Source organism: Mus musculus, chromosome 17, assembly GCF_000001635.26.
Source record: "Mus musculus strain C57BL/6J chromosome 17, GRCm38.p6 C57BL/6J".
In the NCBI taxonomy this organism is placed as follows: Eukaryota; Metazoa; Chordata; class Mammalia; order Rodentia; family Muridae; genus Mus; species Mus musculus.
This window is the reverse complement of record NC_000083.6, coordinates 12,219,650-12,243,188: the sequence shown is the minus strand read 5'-3', so window position 1 is coordinate 12,243,188 and position 23,539 is coordinate 12,219,650. Positions and strand designations below refer to the sequence as shown.

The 23,539-nt window shown below is 49.4% G+C and overlaps 1 protein-coding gene across 4 annotated transcripts in view; it reads left to right on the top strand.

Moving 5' to 3' along the window:
• Positions 1-15,568, top strand: part of Map3k4 (mitogen-activated protein kinase kinase kinase 4) — a 91,176-nt gene extending 75,608 nt beyond the window's left edge. For 3 of the 4 annotated variants that reach the window (NM_011948.2, XM_030249820.1, XM_030249819.1), the window contains 11 exons: positions 384-539; positions 3,119-3,219; positions 3,730-3,810; positions 4,959-5,150; positions 6,138-6,208; positions 7,174-7,290; positions 7,979-8,138; positions 10,153-10,275; positions 10,671-10,777; positions 13,493-13,672; positions 15,069-15,568. In NM_011948.2, the coding sequence (NP_036078.2) occupies positions 384-539; positions 3,119-3,219; positions 3,730-3,810; positions 4,959-5,150; positions 6,138-6,208; positions 7,174-7,290; positions 7,979-8,138; positions 10,153-10,275; positions 10,671-10,777; positions 13,493-13,672; positions 15,069-15,089 (1,309 nt within the window). In that variant the 3' untranslated portion in view covers positions 15,090-15,568. The remainder of the gene's footprint in view (positions 1-383; positions 540-3,118; positions 3,220-3,729; positions 3,811-4,958; positions 5,151-6,137; positions 6,209-7,173; positions 7,291-7,978; positions 8,139-10,152; positions 10,276-10,670; positions 10,778-13,492; positions 13,673-15,068) is intronic. The other variant, NM_001357722.1, reaches the window with a different exon arrangement.
• The last annotated feature ends 7,971 nt before the right edge of the window (positions 15,569-23,539 follow it).

The window sequence follows — 23,539 nt, the reverse complement described above, 5'->3', positions numbered from 1 at the left end:
GAACAGCAGCTCTGAGTGCCTCTTTAAGAGTGGAGAGATTTGGAGTGACCAGTCCACTGCAGACATCTGGGAGTGTGTAGAGTTGTGATTAAATTGACAGTCCAGAAACACCCATGCTCACACTGATACTCTAGAATTGGCATTTCTGTGGCTGTGGTAGTGCGTCCTATCTTCCTACTTCAGTGCCTTTGGCAGGCTGATCTCCTAGGTGAGGGCCTTTGACGCTAGTTTTTTTCTCACGCACACATAGACCAGAACTCTCAAATAGCAATGTGCATCTTATATTTTAAATTTAAGATTTTTTTTTTCATTTCCTACCCATGTATCACATACCATTACCCCCTTTCTTACCTGTGTTCCTGAAGCCTTTCTTCTTGCCTTAGCACCCGGAGCGTGCCTTCCGACGCTCGGACCCATGGCAACTCTGTTGCTGCTGCTGCTGCTGTTGCTGCCGCCGCCACCACTGCTGCTGGCCGCCCTGGCCCAGGTGGTGGTGACTCTGTGCCAGCCAAACCTGTCAACACTGCCCCTGATACCAGGTAGTCTGAATACTCCAGCAGTGTGTCTCCCACCCCATTGTCCCTCCTGCCCTTCCACAGGGTGCTCAGTGTCAGGATGTGTCACAGGGTGACAGCTATGGGAGTGGTCAGGTCCCCGTGGGTTGTTAGAGCCTCCAGACCCCGGCAGCAGGCAGCAGAACAGAGCAGTTTCTGGGGGTAACATTTCTTCTTTGGAGTCAGCATGAGCTAAATGACCCCTGACTCAGCCAGTCTCTGCCTTACTGTACCCGAGGAAAGATCCTGGGGTGCCCAAGGGGACTCGGGGCTCAGCCTAGCAGCCTATCCCAGGTTGGAGCAAGGCAGGTAATCTCAGCCAGTGTCCAAGCAAACAGGGCCCCGCCAGTGTTCCTAGTGTGCAGTAAGGAAGGGCAGTTGTGGGGAGGCATCCAGGAGTGGTGTCTGGGAGACTTGGACCCAGGAGGAAGCGGTATGAAAACAGGGTAGACAGTGTGGCCTTGCAGCCCAGACAACTGAGATGATGTCCCACTGACACCAGTCCTTAACACCAGTCTAAAATTTCTGCAAACATTTCTAGTATTGCTACTCATTAAATGATTAATATTCCTAATTTTTAGTCAAATATCCATAACCTTAAATTTTTTAATGTTTGAGCTTAATCCATTAACAATAAAATAAAATATTAAAAGTCCCATTTCCTGCTTGTTTTGGGTACTGGAGAATTTCATGGCATACATCTTCACATTTCTTCCATCCCACCATGGGGAGCCACCCAGACTTTCATTAGTGTGTGTGCAGAATTGGGAGGCAGTGGAGGATGCTGGCTGCCTGGGCGGCCATCTTCCCAGCATGTTCTGTTGCTGGTCTGGAGACACCTGCCTCAGCAAGGCTGAGGGACTGGTGCAGGACATGCAGGCGTGGGCAGTCTTTCCATCCACCTTCACCTGCACTGTCTTATGCTGTCCATCAGTGGCTTCTGATCATCTCTATGCAGCCTCGTGTGGGTTTGGTCTTAATTCAGATCTGCTTGACCTCCAGTGGCTTTAGCAGCAGTGTAGTTTTGAAGTTATTAATTTCTTATATATATTTTTTAATACAAAGGAACAAAGTTTGCCTTTGAGACATGTTTGTAAACACAGATAGAAAAAGCAAAGTCCCACAAAGATATATGCGAGTCCAAGACTCCTGCCTGCAGGAGAGGCCTGCTAGGCCGTTGCGTTCCTGCTCAGGCCTGCTGCGTATCATAGCGCAGTATGAGCCTGAAGAGGGAGCACTGTGCTGTGACAGTGGTGTCAGCCCACAGTGTGCCTCCTGCCCCCAGTGTTCAGTTATAACTTTATTGACCTGGGGAATAGCTATTCTGGGCTGAGATTTTGTCACCCGCATTCACTGAGAGCACGACATTTTTTTCAGTGCCGGGCACGCTAGAGCCAGGTTTTGCTGTTGCTCACCGACTGCCTGTAGGTCTTCAACCCTGTTTGGAGCTGGTTGTTACTCCGAAGCATAGTGCACCGCAGAGCCTTACATCCCACTCACAAACACACCACTCCTTCAAGGACGCCTCTTTTACCTTGACAAAAATCTCTAAAAGTCACAAAATTGACTTCTGTCACCTTCAGGAAAGCAGGAAGGCAGAGACACTGAGTGTGCCCTGTAGTCTCCCAGATATGGCCCTGCTTAGGAGTGGACTGTATGTCCTTCCTTCTGTTAGTGGCCTGGCCCTCAGGTGCCACCAGAGCTATTCCAAGAAGCTACAGGCAGCAGATGTGGTGTATATAGACTAACCCAGGCTGGGGGCCATGGCGGCAGTAACCACGCTGCCCTGGGCCTGCTCACAGGCATCACACTTCACAGACAGACAGACAGACAGACACACACACACAGACACACACACACACACACACACACACCAGCAGCGTCTTAAAACAGCAGACCCATTTTCATATGGTCTTAGGGCCATGAACTATAACCTAACACTTCCTGTTTAATTGCAGCTTTACCCCTGTGGGCTCGTTCTTGTTCTGACCGAACAGTGTGCTTCACTGTAGAGGAGCAGCCTACTAACTCTCTCCAATGTGCTGAGTCTCTTGCTCTCTACTTGCTTGGCTACTGCTTGGGAAACTGTTAGGCATTTCTTTCTTACTGCTAGAGGTTTGCCATCTTTTGAACCATGCAATGATTTTAGCACTCCTGTTATAATTAAATATTTAAGTATAACTTGTTGGCAACCCAAACATTACATAATTTGTTTAATAAACCCTTATCCGTGCTAAGCTTAGACCATAGATCTTTTCATGCACCGCCATTTAAGTAGACAGGCTTTATTCTTGTTCCTGGTGCTAATGTAGAATGAACAGACTTGGGGGCTTCCAGTCTGTCCCCAGGAGAGACCCTATGCTAATAGTAGCCCTGTTTATTTGGGTGATAGATTTTGTGGGGCTTACCCATGTGCCCTCTGCCCACTAGATGCCAGTTGCAAACACCCGCTGACAGTACTGTCCTGTCAAGAATCGGGATCCTAGAAGCACCTCGCAGTCCTTTCATTTTATGGGCATTCACTTGATAGCTCAGTCTGGTTTGCTTTGTTAATGTTAAAACAGGGGTTCCAGTGTCCCTGAAAACGACCGCTTGGCCTCCATAGCTGCAGAACTGCAGTTCAGGTCTCTGAGTCGGCACTCAAGCCCCACGGAAGAGCGAGACGGTGAGAGTCATGCTGACACCATGTGTCGTCCACAGCATTGCTATTCGTCTTATTCCCCAGCCCTGATGTCCTTAAATACACAAGAATGTGGGGAGCCCTTTCTTTAGGAGCCCTGCTCACCTTGGCCGTTCAGTGTAGCCTTGCATATATAAATCTTCTTCCTTGTGTTTTACAAAAACATCGCTCTTGATGTTTTAATTGCTGGGCACTGTTACTCACTTTAGAACTACTGTTCCTGTGGTTGTTGTAATATGGCTACAGTCCCCAAATCTGCCTCTCAAATGGGGTTCCCCAGAACGCTGTCCTTGTGCAGCTCTGTTGTCTTACTTACGGAAGGTTCAAGTCCCAGAAGAGTTTCTTCACTAGGTGCCATTTTCTAGATGTGAATAGAGACATGAGCCTCACCAGAGTCAGCAGTAAGAGCAGATTGGCAGCCATGTTGCCATTCACCACCTCAGCAGGGTGGAGTTGTTCATAAACCTGAATTTGTATGGAAACCACTTCCTGCAGAGCCAGCGTATCCTCGGAGTGACTCAAGTGGATCAACTCGGAGAAGCTGGGAACTTCGAACACTCATCAGCCAGACCAAAGGTATGAGAGAGGTTTCAGGTGACAGTGTTCAGGCTCCGGGTCATTAGATCTTACACGTTAGCACCTGTGACCTCGTTGGTACCTCTGACACCATAGTGCCCACCATGGCCTTTCTGGACATCTGTTTCATGCACTATTACAAGGGCCTTTGGGTGTGCTTTCCCTTTAGTAGTTGGCATGATCCCTCAATGTTGTCAGTACTTGTGAATGTAAGCAGTCATCTTCATGCTAAGAAATTGGAGGAAGAACTTTGCCTTCTGGAAGGTGGTGATTAGTAAGATCGTCCTGTCAGCTGAACTGAGGAGAAAATGGGGGCAGGTGGAAACAGTAGGTTAACATGGGGTTTCAGAGCTGGGTTGCAGCAGGAAACAGCTTTGGTGCACTGACTGACCAGCCCTGTGCAGATCTGTGTGTACAGAGGGAGAGACTTGTGACCCTGAGTCCAGAAGCTGGGGACCAGTCTCTAAGTTAGCCCACCTATCGTGGCTACCCTGGACACAGTGGTGACCCTGCATCTGCCCTGCTTTTGAAAACAATATCTGGTGCTTAGGCAAAATTGGAAACCACTAGGATTATGTCCCCTCTCAGAAAAGCTGCAATTCCCAGAGGCATCTTAAAGTCCAAGTCTTCTGGAGAAAGGCTCATTAGTTTATAATTAAGACATCTTTTCACAGATATTGGGGCCTATAAAAAACTTGCCCAGGCAAACCTGGTGTGTCATATATTTGGGTTAAAAAAAATTTCCTTTCCAAAATTAAAAAATTGATAGATAGCAAAATAAGCTAATTAAAACATAAATCTTTGGGAATGTCACTTTTTAAATTAACCTTACAGCCATCCAGATCTTCAAAGATCCGTGTGTGTCCTAGACAGAGCTGAAGCTCTCAGGTAGCTACGTCATGGGTTGTGTGTGACCCATTAATGGCTGGTGACTGTGACTGTGAATGCGGCCAGCCTCAGTGTCCATCAGCAGAGGCTGGGATGCATGTGCAGTACACACATGTAACATGGAGCGCCATGCACTGGCTAAGGAGAAGGAGATTACGTCATGTGAGGAACATGGATAGATATGATCGTGTTTTCTCTGTGTCCTCTTGGAAACCGACTTGCCTACATTCTGGGACTGACAATTTCACGTCTCTCTGCAGACTCGGCCTCTAAGCAGGGGCCCATAGAAGCTATCCAGAAGTCAGTCCGACTGTTTGAAGAGAGGAGGTATCGAGAGATGAGGAGAAAGAATATCATCGGCCAAGTGTGCGATACCCCTAAGTCCTATGATAACGTCATGCATGTTGGACTGAGGAAGGTGACATTTAAGTGGCAAAGAGGAAACAAAATTGGTGAGGATGCCAAGGGGTCATTGAGCCAGAAGTGACAATCTTCCTAGTGTTTGTCACATAATTCTTTTTGGTGTTGTATTTCTAAAGTGTGTTTATACATTTACAATACAAAATGAAAATTGAGAAAGGACTTTTAGATAGTTTAATACATTGATCTGTTTTACTCAATAATTCCAGAAGTTTCCATTTGAGAACTAATGAACTTTGGCCCTCATCATCTGTGTTCTCCTATCCCCACGAGAATATTATTTGAGAAGAGACTAGATATAAATCAGGACAGGAGAGTTCCCCCTTATGCCCTCCCCCAAGATTTCATAGGTAATTGATTTCTAAGTGAAATTACTCTTAACAAAATAACCAGAGGTAGAGTATGATATCCCAGACTCTACACGCACTTAAATACATTTTTCTGTCAAGCATTAAGTTTGAGAGGCAAGTATAGTTAGGAGAACTTTGAGAACCATAGGGAACTAGAAACTCCTAGTGCTATCTTAGCACAAATACTCTATAAGACACCTTAATTGTAGCTCTTGATCTCCCTCAGCCATATATCCCTTGGTTTGGTGTCCCAGAAGCAGTGTTGGAAGGTTCCCCTCACATTTGAGATCCTGTAGCAGTGTGGCCAGAGAGAGTCCAGACATGCTATTGGCCACTCCATTCTGCCCTAGTCCTAGCCAAGACCCCTTGAGAGAAACAAGGGCTTAGAATTATTCTGAAACAGCACATCGCTTACTTATCTTTGTAGCTCTTTGGAGTTTCCTAAAGCACACTTCTCTGTCACTGTGACATTTACAGATAGGATGTGTGCATTGATACAATTGCCCAAAACTTTGGATATCAGGGAACACTGAGAGTTCCTTTAGTCTTAAGTAGCCAACCAGAGTGAGCAGAATGGTAGCACCTATAAACATATCCCAGAGTTATTGTAAGCTGCGCTGACTGCTGTCTGTAGTGACTGGAAGAGTGGCCTGTTTGTGTTGTTGACAGGAGAAGGACAGTATGGAAAAGTATACACCTGCATCAGTGTTGACACAGGGGAGCTGATGGCCATGAAGGAGGTGAGTCATGGGTCTCTGGGCCTTCGTGTAGATAAATCTGGGTGATTTAGGTTCAGGAAAGTCACTGTGTTTATGGCCCTGTGCATACAGCTGGCCCAGGACTCTTGAGTTTCTGGGCCTGGGTCCTGTGTTTGAGCATTTGGCAGATGGCAGCTGCGACTGCCCTGAGATACCTGAGTGGAAGGTTAGTGACTATAAAGGCTTCAGGAGAGCAGGATCTAGGGTGATTCCAGTGCAAAGCATGTGGGCACGCCTGTGGAGGCAGCTGGGGAAAATGAGGAAGGCATGGGGAATGGAGCCACCTCTCGCTCCCTGTGGGCACATGTGAGGAGAGGGCAGGAAGGTTCAGAAGTGAGGATGGGCAAGAGACGGGATGCTGAGGAACGGCCACCGGAGGCCTCCCAGGTGTGAGGGGACTGAGGGAGAGGGACCTTGCCAAGCTGTGAAGTCTTTTTAACTTTTACCAAATACATCATCACCCCTGCCCCTTGTTTTAACATTTACAAATTTTAACTGACAAAATATAAAATTTTGATTGACAACATAATTATTTATTATGGCTTAGAAAATGTGCTGAGTATGTAGACACTGTGGCACGATTGAACCAAGCATGTTCGCCACCTCACATTTTGTTAACTGGAGAGTTATGCTTTAGGCCGTGAGTGCCATATGGCTGCCCCGTAGTCACACTTTTAGCAATTCAGATTGATCTGGAGGCTGTTAGGCTAAGTGACACAGGAAGGTAGGCACACCAGCTGACAGTCATAGAGTCCAGAAGCGACCGTGGGCCTGTTAAGGCCAGAGTCGCTCACATCCCCCTGTGTTGACCAACTGTGAGACAAAACGAAGTCAAGGAAAGCTAGACGTGCTGCCCCCGTCCTAGGGCCTACAAACTGACATGTCGGGAGGCGGCTTCGCACACGACACAGACAGTATCTGTAGTCATTACAGTTGTCCTTCTCCAGATTCGATTTCAGCCTAACGACCACAAGACTATCAAGGAGACTGCAGACGAGTTGAAAATATTTGAAGGCATCAAGCACCCCAACCTGGTCCGGTATTTTGGCGTGGAGCTTCACAGGGTAAGCAGCTCTCACCGGGGCATGGAGCGGCCCTGCCCCGCATCCCAGGTCTTCCCATGGCAGAGTCCAGTGGCCACTGCCTTCTCTCTGAAATTAGGTCGTAGGCTGTAGTAGTGAGCCCTGCGTCCCGAGCACTGCCGGCCGTCCTGGCAGTCAGACTTCTCACGTACCCATCCTGACAGCCACTTTGCCGCTTGCTGCTCCGAGATACTCGTTGTTCTCTGATTTTAATCGGCCTGCATGGAGTAGGAAGAAAGCTGAGACCACCCTGTGTTGAAAAATGGCACAGGGAATGAGCAGCTCCCACACGAGTGCCAAGCGGCCAGGGCTCGATCATCATTGCTTTCACTAGTGCATTTGTGATTGACAGGGATGTGTCTCAGTACTTGGTAACACATGCAGGCACAGCCGTCACTCCCTATCTAAGGTTGCATGGCTGGTAGCCTCAGAACGGATACAAGTTACCCTGTGATAGGCTGATCTTGCCAAATGAGCTGTACCATCCCAGACAGGAGGCAGGCAGCCCCCCTGAGGAGAGTCGGGCATGGCTGTACCACTCCCTCAGCACTCAGGGTAGCGTCCACACCCCAGCAGCAGGAAGGCGATTCCTCTGAGTGGGCCTGGGCCCTGGTGGTTGCTGTATTCATGGAAGGACAGTCAAAGCGTAGGTGTTGTGTTGCTTCCCCAGGAAGAGATGTACATCTTCATGGAGTACTGTGATGAGGGTACACTAGAGGAGGTGTCACGACTGGGCCTGCAGGAGCACGTCATCAGGTTATATACCAAGCAGATCACTGTCGCCATCAACGTCCTCCATGAGCACGGCATCGTTCACCGAGACATCAAAGGTACACCTCATCCACTTGGCCTCACAGGCAGTCTCCTGTTGTCCTGCTCCTAGCGGGTTCAGCCATGAGTGCTCCCTGTGACCTGTTACCTCTTGAGGTGGCTGTGCCTTCACACCTGTTGCTTCTTCAGGTGGCTGTGCCTTCACACCCGTTGCTTCTCTTCAGGTGGCTGTGCCTTCACACCTGTTGCTTCTCTTCAGGTGGCTGTGCCTTCACACCTGTTGCTTCTCTTCAGGTGGCTGTGCCTTCACACCTGTTGCTTCTCTTCAGGTGGCTGTGCCTTCACACCTGTTGCTTCTCTTCAGGTGGCTGTGCCTTCACACCTGTTGCTTCTTCAGGTGGCTGTGCCTTCACACCTGTTGCTTCTTCAGGTGGCTGTGCCTTCACACCTGTTGCTTCTTCAGGTGGCTGTGCCTTCACACCTGTTGCTTCTTCAGGTGGCTGTGCCTTCACACCTGTTGCTTCTTCAGGTGGCTGTGCCTTCACACCTGTTGCTTCTTCAGGTGGCTGTGCCTTCACACCCGTTGCTTCTTCAGATGGGTCCTGTGCCAAGATATGACAGAACCCAGGTGTCTGTGCATTAAAAAGTCCTCACTGTCACCTGTTTAGCCCACTTTAGAGAAGTCGGTTTCCTGGAAATGAAGTGCCCTGCTTCTACAGCCAGCTTTGGTGTAGCTTACTCTGTGCTTGCTGGACACTTGTTATAAAACTCCCTTTTCTAACGTGTGTCAAGATCTTTGTGCACTCCTGTCCGAATGTGGGTTGTAAGTACATGGACTGAGTGTGACTCCGACATGCGTGTGAGACAGACGTGCAGCTGTGTCTGTGGAGGGAAAGTTTGTGTACGTCGTGCTTTTCCATCCCAAGAGAGCAGCTGCGCTTCTGCTCCAGAACAGGTCAGTGCCCGAGTCACACGTGGCCCTGTCCTTTTTGAGTTTGAGAGAGAATTAAAGCAGGAGAGTGCTTTCAGCCGTAGGTGGCCGAGAGTGCTGTCCTGTCCTCGGAGGTTAGCCCAGATCTCAAGCGTGATCGGCCTCCTGACCAAGGTCTAGACCCCGTTCTGAGCAGTTGCACTGGAAGCTGCTGTGGCCTGGGTCTGAAAATCATTGATGCTCTGTTGGATCCCTCAGCCTATGCCAGCTTATCGTTGCCTTGCCTGTCTGCCACATGCCTTTGCTGGGTCAGTCTGGGCATTTGTTTAGCTGCCCATATTCAGTTGTCCTGCTTCACACCGCACTCAGTCTCTATATCCCCATGGTGGGTTCTCTGAGCCCCAAGTCAGTTTAGTTCACTGCTGTCCTCATAAATGCCTTGTCGTTAAGAATGGCCAGATAGAGAACAGTTTCAAACTTTACCGTGCAGTCATTGTAAGACCAGCTCTGGGAGGCTCTAGCTAGTAAGGGTGGACTGTCTGAAAGTAGGTCATTGCAGAGCTAAGTATTCGGTGCGAACACTGCTACTTTTTAAGGTATATTGTATGACCTAATGTCAGTCGTACTGTCTTCTTTATCCTATCCTAGGCTACCCTGAGAGATGAGCAGTGACCCCAGGTCCCCTCAGGAGTGTGATGGGTGTGCATGTTGATTGTAGGAACCCTGAAATGGAAAATATACAGTACTGTTTTCAGTTACAGTTAAAATGAGCTCAGAGGTGGCCTCTGTGTGCAACTGTGCATAGATGCACAGAAGAGACCCTGCCCTTAGCAAATGCTCACAATGCTCAGGCACTGCCACACACATCTGCATTTCCTAGGAAACTTCTCTGTATGTCTGAGGTTTTGATGAATTGTGTGTCTCCCAGGTCAGAGTGTCTGCTCTGACGTCTATGTTGATTTGCGTTAGTTTGTCGTGGTCCGTACATTTTCCTGTGGTTGCATATGGAAGTAGAGTTCCACAAAACTTGAGGTTTCTTAGTGTGTGAATGAAGTCTTTGGAGTCTGGATTACTGTGTGAACATCTTGAGATACCCACATTGTGTCTCAGAGCCCGCTCATCAGCCGCCTGTTTCTGTTTAGGTGCCAATATCTTCCTTACGTCATCTGGACTAATCAAGCTGGGAGATTTTGGATGCTCTGTAAAACTTAAAAACAACGCCCAGACCATGCCCGGAGAGGTGAACAGCACCCTAGGGACAGCAGGTAAGGGCTAGTCCAGCCGCCTCTGAGCTCTGACCTGAGGAAGGCCTCTTTCTCTCTCTCTCTCAGAAGGAGCTTAGCATTGGTAGGGTTGAAACTGCTGGTTAAATCACCACTTACCTGTCAACTACTTGGTGTGGTTGTTTGATGTTAGGTTACATTCCCTGTTCCCATTGAGAATACAACTTTACTGGAAATTTTCACATTCAGAGTTGCTTTTTAAAACAAAATTCTGTCCCTAAAATGTCCCTCAAGTCGACTTGAAAATGAAAGCTTTCTACATTTGCTGCCTGTACCTGGGTGAAGGACGTTGCTGAGGAGTAACAACATATTGCTTGGTGCTGTTGATGTGTAGGGCTGTGTCATAACCCTTGCTATTCCTGTATCTGACTATAAAGCTTACATGGCCCCTGAAGTTATTACCCGAGCCAAAGGAGAAGGCCACGGACGTGCGGCAGATATCTGGAGTCTGGGGTGCGTCGTCATAGAGATGGTGACTGGCAAGGTAAGCCCTGTGCACCAGAAACACCTGTCCATAGGCTGCACACCACAGAGAGCTCCTAGGAGTGAATTTATAAGCTTCAGCGTCGGGGTTAAGCAGAGAAACATAAGCCTACCCATGCCAACAAATGGAGACAAGACAGTCTATTTGACGGGTCCCAGAGTGTGGGAGAGCTTTATCCCGCACTCTGGACAACTCCAGAGGGATCAGATTCCTTCATGGAAGACTACATTCTGAAACTGCGAGATTTGACAAAGTTGAGGACTACTTAAGACTTATTGATTAGGACTCCAGTTGTTTCGGAAAGAAGGCTGACAGTTAACAGATGGGGCCTCGTGAGAGCAAAGTGCTCTGTGTGGGTTCTGGGGAGATGGCCATTTGGAAAGGTGCCTCTTATGCAAGCATCAGATTCATTGCATGCATGTTCAAAAAAAAAAAAAAGAAAGAAAAAATATGCTGATAACAAAAGCACATGTCCTCAGAGGGAGAGACAGGAGGATGTAAGGCTCTCAGAACCAGCCTTCGTAGTCAGTCAATACGACGGGCTCCAGCTCATGAGAGACCCTGACAGAAAATGAATTGGAAAGCAACGAGGGCTGACACTTGATGCCAGCCTCTGATCTCCATGCACATTTAGTACGTATCTGTGAACACACATGAGCATGCATGTCCACACAAGAACCTCTGCACTACAAAGAAGTAGTTAACCAAGTTAAGGCTTAGCGTGTAGAATTGGACAGCAGTCTACCAGCTGCATGTGTGACAGCAGTAATATGAGGCAATACAAAGAACTCCTAAACAACAAACAGACAAACCACAAAAGAGGCAAGGAGCTGAACAGAGTTCTCAGAAGGAGAAATATTTTAATGAGGGTTCAGCATCCTTAGCCAACAAGGAAATGTGGGAGGCAGGACTGCAGGCACACACCTCTAACCACAGCACTTGGGAGGCTGAGGTGGGTGGGTCATGAGGCCAGCCTGGGCTACATGGCAAGGCCCTATTTCACAGTTGACAGAAGATCATGGTTGCAAGGGTAGGAAGGGAAGGACTAACCAATCAGTGGGAAGGGCTTCTTGGGATGACGAAACTCTTCCTTACTCTGCCAGTGACTTTCTTCACAGTACATCTAAGAGAGAAAGCGTTCGTTCACTTTGGCTCATAGTTTAAAGTCCATCCTGACTTTAAGGCGTGGTGGGCGAGCAAGAATGTGAGGCAGCTAGTGACATCATACAGCAGTTACGAAGGCGAGGGGACAGGAAGTGGATCCAAGCTGTAAAACCTCAAGATTACCTAGTAGGTCTTGCCCCACCTTCTAAAGAGCCCACAACCTTCCAAAACAGATCCCCACCTGCTGGGGATCAAGTGTTCAAACACTTTGCCCAGGGGGGGCAGTTCACATTCAAACCACTGCAGATAATGGATTCCCATCCCAGAATGTATGAGACAGAAAGTGAACCCTGATGCTGTGTGTTAGCAGCAGTGCAGACATTGATTCACCAGTTGTAGATAATTATAGCTAATAGGAGAAAGTGGGGAGACAAGATAGGTGAGGGTGCATGGGGACCCAACGCTTTCCAGTCCAGGTTTCTGTTACCGTGAACTACACTAAAGAAGGAAGCGTGGTTGTTAGAAAGGAACAGATGCTCATCGTCCGCATCTCCAGATTAGTGCATTAAAAGTGGCGTTGATTTTTCCTTAGCCCAGGAATAACATAAGATTTATGAATTCACTGTAAGAGAGGTGTGAGAAAACAGTCATGCTTCAGACAAAAGTTCACAGTGGGAGCTCACTCTGGAGAACTGCTTTCTGTACGGTGGATGGGACTTAAACACGCTTCCCTAGACCACGAAACCTTGCTTCTGGAGACAGTCCTGCTGAGGAGTGGGTGCACAACTGTGCGATACGTTTGATAGTAGTTACACAGGTGTACGTGTACATGTGTGTGTGTCTGTCTGTCTGTGTGTACATGCATGTGTACACAGGCACACAGTATGTGGCTGCTGTCTGGTATTGCTTATGTAGCACAATGACTGGGAGCACGAGGGTTGCTAGGCGACAGTGGGCTTGTTCTCAGCTCTCTTACTGCTGCAGAGAGAGTATATAGTAAGAGCTCAGAGAGGGTGAACACTCCCTCTTCCCTTAGCATGGAGAGGGAGGGGCACCTGCTTTATTTTAGTCAAGCATGAAGAGCAGGTCGGCTGCAGAGTACATGTTGGCAGTAACTAAAAAATAGCATGTAAATTGGGGTATATGTAGGCCTAGTTCCTTCTCCCCGAATCTCATTTCCCAATAGTCACAACGAAATAAGATTTGTGGCGATGGGATTCTCGTAATTCCACAAACTGGTTAAGAACCATTGAGTTTTATCGTCTCTCAGTTACGTGGTGGCAGCCTCTAGGTGACACAGAACTAAAGGCATACATATCCCAGTGCAGTGCAGACTGTAGCTGCCTCCCTTTGTTTAGACACGTAGTCTCACCAGAACACAGCAGACTGGTGTGTGTGTGTGTGTGTGTTTTGACTGAAGCTCTGACATACTGTATGCACTTTGAGCCTGATGTGTTTCCTGTTTGTTCCTGCCAGCAAGTGTTTGCTTCCCCTGACAGATGTCTTCTCGAGATACCTAGAGAGAGATTGGGCATTTGTTGCTGTGACCGTGTGACGATGAAGCCTGTTTGTTTTGGTTTTTGTTATTTTTTGTTTTCCCTGTCTCTGCAGCGGCCTTGGCATGAGTATGAACACAACTTTCAGATTATGTACAAGGTGGGGATGGGACACAAGCCACCAATCCCGGAAAGGCTAAGCCCTGAAGGAAAGGCCTTTCTCTCGCACTGCCTGGAAAGTGACCCGAAGATACGGTGGACAGCCAGCCAGCTCCTCGACCACGCTTTTGTCAAGGTTTGCCCAGTTGCTGAGATCACCCTCTTCAGAGTTAAACACTCAAGTTCGCCTTTGCATCTGTCACAGACACTGGGAAACTTAAATATAGAATACTTAAGTCTAAAAGGACAGAAGCCAAATGTCTTAATGTATCAGAGATTAGTCTTCAGTTAGTAAGATGCTCACTAAGGCCCTTCTACATGATCTTTTGACAGGAGGTGAGCATAGTTTTTGCCCTCGAGAATGTGTGGCCATCTTGGACCTGTCACTGTGTTGTGAGCTCAGTGGCGACACATTCGTGATGGGAAGTGGGGCCGAGGGTTTAGAAATCCGTCTCTAGCCGGGCGTGGTGGTGCATGCCATAATCCCAGCACACGGGAGGCAGAGGCAGGAGGATTTCTGAGTTTGAGGCCAGTCTGGTCTACAAAGAGAGTACCAGGGCAGCCAGGGCTATACAGAGAAACCCTGTCTCGAAAAACAAAAACCAAAAAAAAAAGAAGTCCGTCTCTGAGAGGGTGTGGTGGCCAGGCAGAGGGGCAGACAAGACGTCAGGCCTGAGGGCCTGGGGCGGGCAGGGCCATTGAGGAGCTTTGTGTGCATTAGGTCTGAGGGAGCACAAGAAAGCAGACGGTAGGGACGATAGAAGAGAAGGCTGGAAAAGACGCAGGAGCTGCAGAGGGCTCTCAGTTAACAAACAACATAGCTGGTGGCCCTGGCCAGATAGCGCTCTGGGGAAGGTGCACTGCAGGCTGAGAGTGGCCCTCAGCTGTGCTGAGGAGTTGGAACGGGCCTGGCTGCAGAGCAGGTTGGAGGTGTCTGCGGTGGCCCCACCACCTGGCTCCTTGAGTCATATGAAGGTTGCATCCACTGCCAAAGGACAGCAGGTTGAGGCTGCCTAGGCATAGGCCATCCCTTTGGCAAGGTCATCAACGTTTGTTTGAAACACTTGCTTGGGATTTTAGGTGGGTGTTTTGTGGCTTAGGGCTGGCAGTCGAGATTGCCGCAGCACACAAGTGTTGCTGGGGCAGCATTGGGAATGTTGGGAGGGGATGAGAACACACCGATACGCAGCTAAGGACTCTGCACAGGAGTCCCCGATACAGGGTGGGCGGGCGGGACATGGACTCGTTTGTGGGCTGGCTACAAGAGATACTGGGGACAGGTGATGAAGGAACAGGGCTTCTTAGCTCTGAAGTCGATGAAATATATTGCCCTGAAGGAGCTGTCCTGTGTGCAGCTCAGCCTTCCATAAGAGCAGACATTCAGGAGGTCTGAGTTCCCTCACATGTCGGAGGCTGGTGCCAGGGACCCACTCGGCCTTGCCTGTGGGCCAGAGGCCAAGCATCCGGACACAGGCAGATACAGGAACGTGCCTGCGCCAGCTGGGGCTCAGCATTCTCTTGCTTCCTCCCAGGTTTGCACAGATGAAGAGTGAAGTGAACCAGTCCGTGGCCTAGTAGTGTGTGGACAGAATCCCGTGATCACTACTGTATGTAATATTTACATAAAGACTGCAGCGCAGGCGGCCTTCCTAACCTCCCAGGACTGAAGACTACAGGGGTGACAAGCCTCACTTCTGCTGCTCCTGTCGCCTGCTGAGTGACAGTGCTGAGGTTAAAGGAGCCGCACGTTAAGTGCCATTACTACTGTACACGGGCCACCGCCTCTGTCCCCTCCGACCCTCTCGTGACTGAGAACCAACCGTGTCATCAGCACAGTGTTTTTGAGCTCCTGGGGTTCAGAAGAACATGTAGTGTTCCCGGGTGTCCGGGACGTTTATTTCAACCTCCTGGTCGTTGGCTCTGACTGTGGAGCCTCCTTGTTCGAAAGCTGCAGGTTTGTTATGCAAAGGCTCGTAAGTGAAGCTGAAGAAAAGGTTCTTTTTCAATAAATGGTTTATTTTAGGAAAGCGAAGTCAGCGTCTGTTACTGGCTCACGGCTTAAGAGCAGGACGGCCTGCAGAAGTCTGCCCTTCCCCGCTCCGCCCTGCACTTGATTCCACTCAGCACAGCCAAGCTTGCCCACTGGGACGCTGAGCTGGGTGCGTCTAACCTGCAGCCCGTGGGCCATGTGCGTCAAAGGATAGCTCTGAGTGTGGCCCAAGGCATTTGTGGATGACAGCACATCAGTGTTTAAGGTATGGAAGGGGAACAGTGCCGCGATCTTGTGATAGGCCGGCCACCATGGTTTCAGAGCATAACCTGACTCCGCAGGTAGGACTCTGAAGTAGCTGGATATTGTCGTCGCTGGTCTTGGTGCTTGCCCTTAGTCCCTAGGTCTCTTTAGAGCATGCATTGCTCCTGACATACAGCAAGCAGCCAACCCTGGCCGCGTTATTGTCAAGTATTCTTGGTCTCTTCTGCCCTGAGAATTCCAGTTAGGATCCATACAGACGTTAGGGCTTCATTTAAGATGTTCTTTTATAGTCTTTTAAGTGAATTTACATTATGTAAAGTAATTTTAAGTGAAATTACATTATGTAAAGGGTTCACCTGTACTTTTATCAGAGCCCACAGCCTAGAGCTATCACACAGTGTAATCCTGGAGCCTGCCTGTTGCCCACAGGAGAATTTGCCCCACCTGTCCACACCTGTCTTCCTACAGCCCAGCCACTCCCTGCCTCTGCTTCCTGCCTGGGATTGGCTCACTGTGGGCATCCCGAGACGTTAGGATCGTGCAGGATGTCGGTCTCTGACCTCTCTCGCTTGGTGGATCCTAAGGCTGCCAACTCCCCTTCCACTAGATGCAAATGCCACGTGCTTTTGTCCCTGGACTTGGTGGGTGCTAGACTGCCCCCTGGTGACATATTTGCTTTGCACACACAGGCATCTGTGTGGATGTTTTCACATCTGTTAGGAATTAAGTGTGCCGGGCTGTGTGTCAGCCTGTGTTTTCAGAAACTTTTTCCGAAGTGACCGTCCTGTCGTGTTCTCCCAGCACTGTGAGACGTTCGGGTCTCCATCCCATGCTGCCTCTTTGACCTAGGCTTGCTAGTGACAGTGAAGCCAGCTTCCTTGTAGTTCTGATTTCTGTTTATCTGATGGAGAAGTTTAATCACTGTGCCCAATGGTCATTCATCTATGTCTTGTCTGCTTGTCTATGGATGGATGGATATCTATGTATTGCCCATGTGTGCACACACATGTGTGCATCAGTGCATACGCATGTTGCAACACGTATGTGGTCAAGAGAGGATAAATTGCTGGAGTCGATTCTCCTTCCACCATGTGTGTCCTAGGACACTGTACTCTGGTCCTAAGGTTTGGCCGCAGACTCCTTTACCCACTGAGCTGTCTTGCTGGCCCCACTACTGTCTCCCTTTTGGGGGGAAAGCCTATTTGAATACTTTGCCAAATTTAAAATTAGGTTATTTGGCATCTTGCTGAGTTGCAAGAGTTTTGGTTTTTGGCATACTCTTGAGTAAACCTTCACCTAATCTGTAGCATGAAGATGTCGTTCCCCAGTTTCTGGCTTATCTGGTATTTTATTTATTTTGTCACGTCTATGACAACTAAAAAAGCTTGTATTTTTAGAAGCCCACTCACCATCTTGTTCTTGATGGCTTGTACTTGTGGTAGAATGTCTAAGAAACCACAGACCGACCCAGCAATTCATTTAGCTCTTAAAATAGGCCTCTTGCTCTTTAATTTTTATATAAAACAATATTCAGGGGTCCAGATTTTTTTCTCTGCTGAAGAGACATCTTTGCCCTCTATGGATCTCTTCGTGGTGCTGTGAGTGGAAATGACATCTGAATTCACATTCAGCCATTCATTGCACTCGAACGCGGATACAGTGGTTTTGTTTGTTTGTTTGTTTGTTTGTTTCAATCTTGTATCCTGTGGCCTTGCTGAGCTCTTTGAAAAGTTATAGTTGCTGCTTTTGTAGGCTCCATCCATTTATCGAGACATGTGACCCAGGAACAAGGGCAGTGTCCCTCCTTCCAGGGTAAAATCTAATTGGCAGTCGTGTGAGTCCCCTTTCTTTGACACCAGTGTTCATTTATGACAGTTGGGGGACTGTTCCCTCTGGATGTGCAAAGGGCTTTGCTCTGTGGCTCTCATTTCTGGGGTTTTGGCTCCCTCTCAGGGCAGGGTAGCCTTCCTACAGTGAACTGATATCTCCTCTGCCTCTGCCTCTGTTTCCTCAGAGATGGCCCAGGTTGGTGTTCTTTGTCTTTTGGGTCCTGGGTAGAACCCCCTCACAAAGCCCTCAGTCAGGGCTGAGCATCTGTGGAGGGTGGTTTGGAAGTTACTCTGGACTTGCTGCAGGTCTGTTCTGACTTTTATTTTAATGGATGTTAGGGTCTCCACTCAGCCTCACCAAGTCCTCTGGCTTCCTGGCAGATGGTTATCTGCTCTCTGCCCGTCACACTTGCTATTCAGACGCTGCTGTCTGCTTATGCTCCTGAGTCTTCTCTTTCTTTATTAGAGAAAGATCTGTCCCTCTTGTCAACTCCTGGTTTCATTACTATTTTCTCTTGTTTTCTGATCTTTATGGTTGCTTTCCTTCTATATGCTTTGGGTTTGGTTTACCTATCTTTCAGAAAATTGTAAGGGTAGAAGACTCTGAAGACAAAATTCTGATTAAAAATAATCCACCAGTCTTAACAAGCCTATGTCTAAGGGTAACTTCTCAGTAAGAAAATGGGTCGTAGCACAAACGCCAAGGCTGTTTGCTGCCGCTACACTTCCCAGAGTCTGCCTGGAAGTCTGCAGAGGAAGGGGACTAATGGTTGGCTTGTGGGTCACATGGTCTTGGTGGCAGCTGCTCAGCCCTGCAATGTGGCAAGAGGCCTGCTGTAGAGCAGTAGGCAGTGCAAATGGCGACCATGTGGACAGGCAGGGTACCTGGACACGTGCCACAGCAAGTGTGTGAGGGCCAGAGGACACCTTGCAGGCAGTAGGCAGTGCAAATGGCGACCATGTGGACAGGCAGGGTACCTGGACACGTGCCACAGCAAGTGTGTGAGGGCCAGAGGACACCTTGCAGGCAGTAGGCAGTGCAAATGGCGACCATGTGGACAGGCAGGGTACCTGGACACGTGCCACAGCAAGTGTGTGAGGGCCAGAGGACACCTTGCAGGGACTGGTTCTTTCCTTCCAACACATGATGAACTCGTTGTCTCCTGGTGGCAGTGCCTTTACCTGCTGGACACTTCATTAATCTTATTTCCGCTCGGCCCACTGTGCCCAGTAAAGAATAAGGGGGCATATTACAGGCAGTGCATCCTCTGTCCTTTCGCTCTGTGTGACTTGAAAGTTGAGCTTCCTGGTCTGATTAAAGTACTCGGCAAGTGCATCCGGCCATCCAAGTGCAGGCACTGCTGCGTCCCCACACTGTCACCCTTGTTTGACCTCCCAGAATGTGCTGACACAGTGATCTGTAAGCCCTGCTCATCTTCCTCCTCACTACCTCCCCTCCCCACCCCCAGGTGTTTCCTCCCCTTAAAGATCATCCCTGTACTGAGTCTTAGTAACCCCCAAGCCTGGGGAATGATTGCGGTCAGGCAGGAGACACCATTGCTCACCCACAGCACCTCTCTGCCCTGAACACCTCATGCTGGCCCTCCCTTGTTTTGGCCTTTCCTCCTTGACAGGCAAAGCAGTCCAAAAATACCCGTCTTAGCTCTCTCCTTCCTGCCCCAGTCAGCCACGCCTGTGTCTGCAGGAGGCTGCACCAACCTGGGAATTCAGATCTGTCATCTTCCTGAGCCCGGAGCTTCTCTCCAGCAGGGTGCTCAGCGGGCTGGGGCTTTCTTTGTTTTGGCCTGGAGAGCCTAGCTAAGCCACTGGATTGTGTCCTTGGCTTTTCTTACTGCAAGGCCTTGGGTAGAATGGCCCCTCAAACACCACTGGGGACTGCCAGGTACCCTGGGGTGTGTGGTACATACCTGCCTAAAATCAGCTCTAGGGAATATAGAAAAGGAAAGCAGTACGTCTACAGTTTGGTTCACTTTGGAAGTCTGAAGGAATCCCCACTTAAGGCCCTCACTGTACTCACCCCCTCACCTCCTGTATGTTGAGCTCGGTGTAGACGCCAGAACTTTTAAGACTGGCTACTGTGGCTTAAGCCATGCCCGGGGGGGGGGGGGGGGGTACGGGACGGGACACGGGACCTTTCCTCACACAGCTCTAGGAGATGCTGCTAAACACTGGGAGATGAAAGCAGGCAGGCACCCTTTAGTCAGTGCAGTACTAGCCAGGATCAGGCAGCAGCAGGACAGGGACCTAGTTAGTCCCTGGTTATCCTTCTGCTCGAAACAGCTTGGCCTTGTACCGAGAGCTCAGTTATTTCAGCCTAACCCTGCTTAAGGCACTTAAGGCACTTCCCATGATGCTTTAGGAAAGAGAATGCTCAGATGATGGGCATTCTGTGGTTAAGTTTCTAAGCTTGTGCCCTTTCTGTAGTCAGTATTCAGAGGGACACCTGATGAAGCCTTGGACCCCGGAGGCTCTCCCAGCCTCCGATGATTTCCTAAAGACTCACACTATTTAGGTGGCATATTTGTAGACTGTGTTCTTGACCAAAATAATAATTTTAGACAGCTATCACGAAACAGGCCCTTTGCTGGTTGGTAACCAGTGCCATGAGCGACATTGGGTGTTTGGGGCCCAGCAGAAATCCAGTGATTCCCTCAGGCCTTAAGCCGCTCTTGTCACGGCTGGTGCAGGGTAGATCAAAGCACAATTTAGCTTTTGGCTAAATTTTTTAAAGTGAGGACACACTTTAGCCAGGGTCGGTGTGCGCATGGTGCTGAGGACGTGACCAGGTAGGGCTGGCGTGGTTCTGCAGTGCATGTGAGGTGTTGGTGGGCACCAGGCAGGCCTGGGGTTCTGTGCTGATGGAGCCCCTGCCTTTCTGCCTTGTCTGTGGACAGAAGAAGTATGTCTACAAAGCCAGCTAAACCCTTCTGCCTGCTATACACTCTGAAGGTCAGTTTGGAGCCTCATTCATTCTAATTAAAAAAAAAAAGGAAACCGTCTCCATCGAAGTCTGGGGTAGCATTTTCAGAAAATTGCCCTGTTATGGGCAACAATTTCAGACACCTTCAAACACTCGATGTTTACCTGTGTGAGGAAGAATCCCGACAACAAACATGCAAGCAACTGTCTGAAGCTCATAAGTGATTGTTTGGAAGCGGCAAAGACAAGTCTGAGAGGCCCTGGCTGTCACTGGTGAACATCCCATTTGAGCACCGTGGGTCTGCAGGGACAGCCAACCATACAGACCTTGAAAGGGGCGCCAGGCTCACATCCATGTAGACACTGGGACCTTTGCACTAAGGCTGTTCACTCAAACTGGCGCCTGAGTTGCCTCTGGGTCCCAAGGCCATGATTGGCAGCCCCTGTCATCATGGCCCAGCCTTGCCTGTGCCACCCACTGAGTCACGACTGAGCCTGAGGTGTCAGAGAGGGAGCCAGTGCCAACACGTCACCATCTGCTCTACCAGTCTTCAGACCACTTGAGACGTTAAACTTGGGAAGTGCTTTTTCACAATGCCGTGGGGAGAACAGGCAGCCAGGAGGCAGCCTCAGATGTAGGGCCATCCATCTTTCCCCACTTCAAACTCCAACTCTCAGATACAAGTCCTGGCAGCACTCTGCCTTCCTCCAGACTGTCCTGGTCCTGCAGGAGGCTTGCTAAGCCCAGGGGCCACCTCCCACCCTCTTCCCACTTAACTTTTATTCTGGCAGGTGTCCGTAACATGCATAGTGCTTTGGTGGCGCCTCGTCTATTCCAGAGAACCCAGTGGCCAGCTCTATCCACTGCCTTTATGGACAAGCTCGGAAGCCTGTGTTGAGCCTACTCTGTCCTACTCTTCCTGTACTGGAAGCTGCCTGCGACCAGTTTGAGCTGAACAGTTACCACTGGAGTTAATATTATGTATGATCAATCCCTCAAACCCCAGTGAGCATAAAGAAAGACACAGGTGTTGTAGCATTTTGAACATCCTCTTCCCTTTCCAAGGTTTTGCTCAATTTAGAAGTGATGGAGTCAAGATTTATTCCAGGTCTGTGTTAGCACATGGAAAGAAAATGACTTTCTGAAAAGCTAACGGAGTAGGCTCTCAGTGAGCCTTGGCTCTCCCTGTGGTCATCCTGCCAATATTCTTTCAGAGGACACTGCAAAATCCCCCACTTTGCATCAAGGGAATAGGCTAGGGATAGAGCCAGGTCATGCCAGCATTGAGTCAACTTGAGGCACAGGCTGCCAGGGTCCCCCTCACTCAGAGCACCACTACCCAGTCAGTGAGTCAGTCTTCCTAAAATGTCTCTGACTTGCCACCAAAGTCCAGGTCAAACCCAGAGAGACGTGAGCAGTTGTACCACTGTCTGGTTCTTGCCAGGTACTTTGAGAAGTCACAGCTTAGAAGCCACCTTCCATTCCTTCACCTGATTTATCCAACGATCTTACATTCTCAGGGTGAGCCTCCCCACACCCTTGCAGCAACCCAAGGGCTGAATATCATTCCCATTGTACAGATGGGCAGTCGGGCCCATGGAGGTCAGTAGGCTGGATGACCAAGCTGTGCTAGCTCAGGTCCCAGCTAAAGTGGCCTTAGGGTCCAGGGGAAGCCTACAGGGCCTCGTGGCAGGGCAGATGTACCCACCTCAGCACCTTGTGGGAACTCAGCCTCCCTGGGCTCTCAACTTTCTCTCACAAAAACGTGATGTTCTGATTTCTGCAAGCTCGAACTCATCTATGTTTGATAATACATTGCCGTCCCTTAACGGGGTTAAGGGAGGGCCCTAGACCTCAGGTCACCCTCCCTTGGCTCTTCAAGGTCATAGTCACACATGACTATGTATGGCTGCACAGATATTTAAGTCTGCAGTAACTCTGGACAGGATGTGCCTTTGTGGACCCTATGCACAGCTTTTCTAGGGAGTTGTACCAGGTGGTGGGGGGGGGGGGGGACGACACACGACGGGACATCAGTCCAAGCACTGCAGCTCTTCCGTCTTATAACTGGTCCTTTTCAGCTATCTTTTTTTTTTTCTTGTTTTGTTTGCATCTGGCCTCTGCTGACAGCCCTCAGTCTGCGAATGTCTCCACAGGCCATTCTACAAAGACTGCTGAGAAGAGCAGCCCCCCCCCCCCCGCCCTGCTGTGCTGTAACAAGAGCCAACCAAAAACTCAGTGTAGAGGAGAGCAGAGCCCCCAGATTGGGCTCACCTGTGCTCCTGGGTACCGCAGGAGAGCTGGAGAGGGGTGTGATGCCATGTTGTAAAATGCCCCTGCCCTTGCTTCAAGGGCTTCCCCACTCCTGTGACTGTTTCTGATGTTGTCATAACATTCCGTTTCAAAGCTTAAGACCTTCGAGACTAGTGGACGCCGTTTCATCAAGACTGTCCTCTCTGTGTCTCAAGGAAGCGCTTGGCTGGTGTCCCAGCATCCTTGTCTTCACTCACATCTCTCGCAGGTAATGTTTCTGCACTGGCATAACACGGTGGTGGGTAATGACAGGATGTAGAGTCACCTCGGAGACGAGTCTCCAGTTGTGCCTGTGCAGGTAAGCTAAGATGGAGGCAACCTATCCTAGCCTCTGGCTTCACTTCTCCATGGGCTGGGGTTCTGAACTGAGCAAAAGAGAGGTAAGCACCAGCCTCCGTCTCTTCTCTCTGACCAGATTCCTCCCCTTCCTACAGCAATGACCCCCCCCCCCATGACAGACTGCGCCCTTGAGCTGTGAGCCCTAACAAACTTCACAACACTGACAAGTTACTGCACACACACATACCCTCAAGTGACCTATCAGTTTATGCCCCTAACTCAAGATCCCAGCAACCCCCACCAGGAGCAGAGCTGGTGAGTGGCTGCCATATGGAATGCCTAAATCCAGGGCAGAGTGGAGGGTAGAGGATTTGTGTAAACACTTGC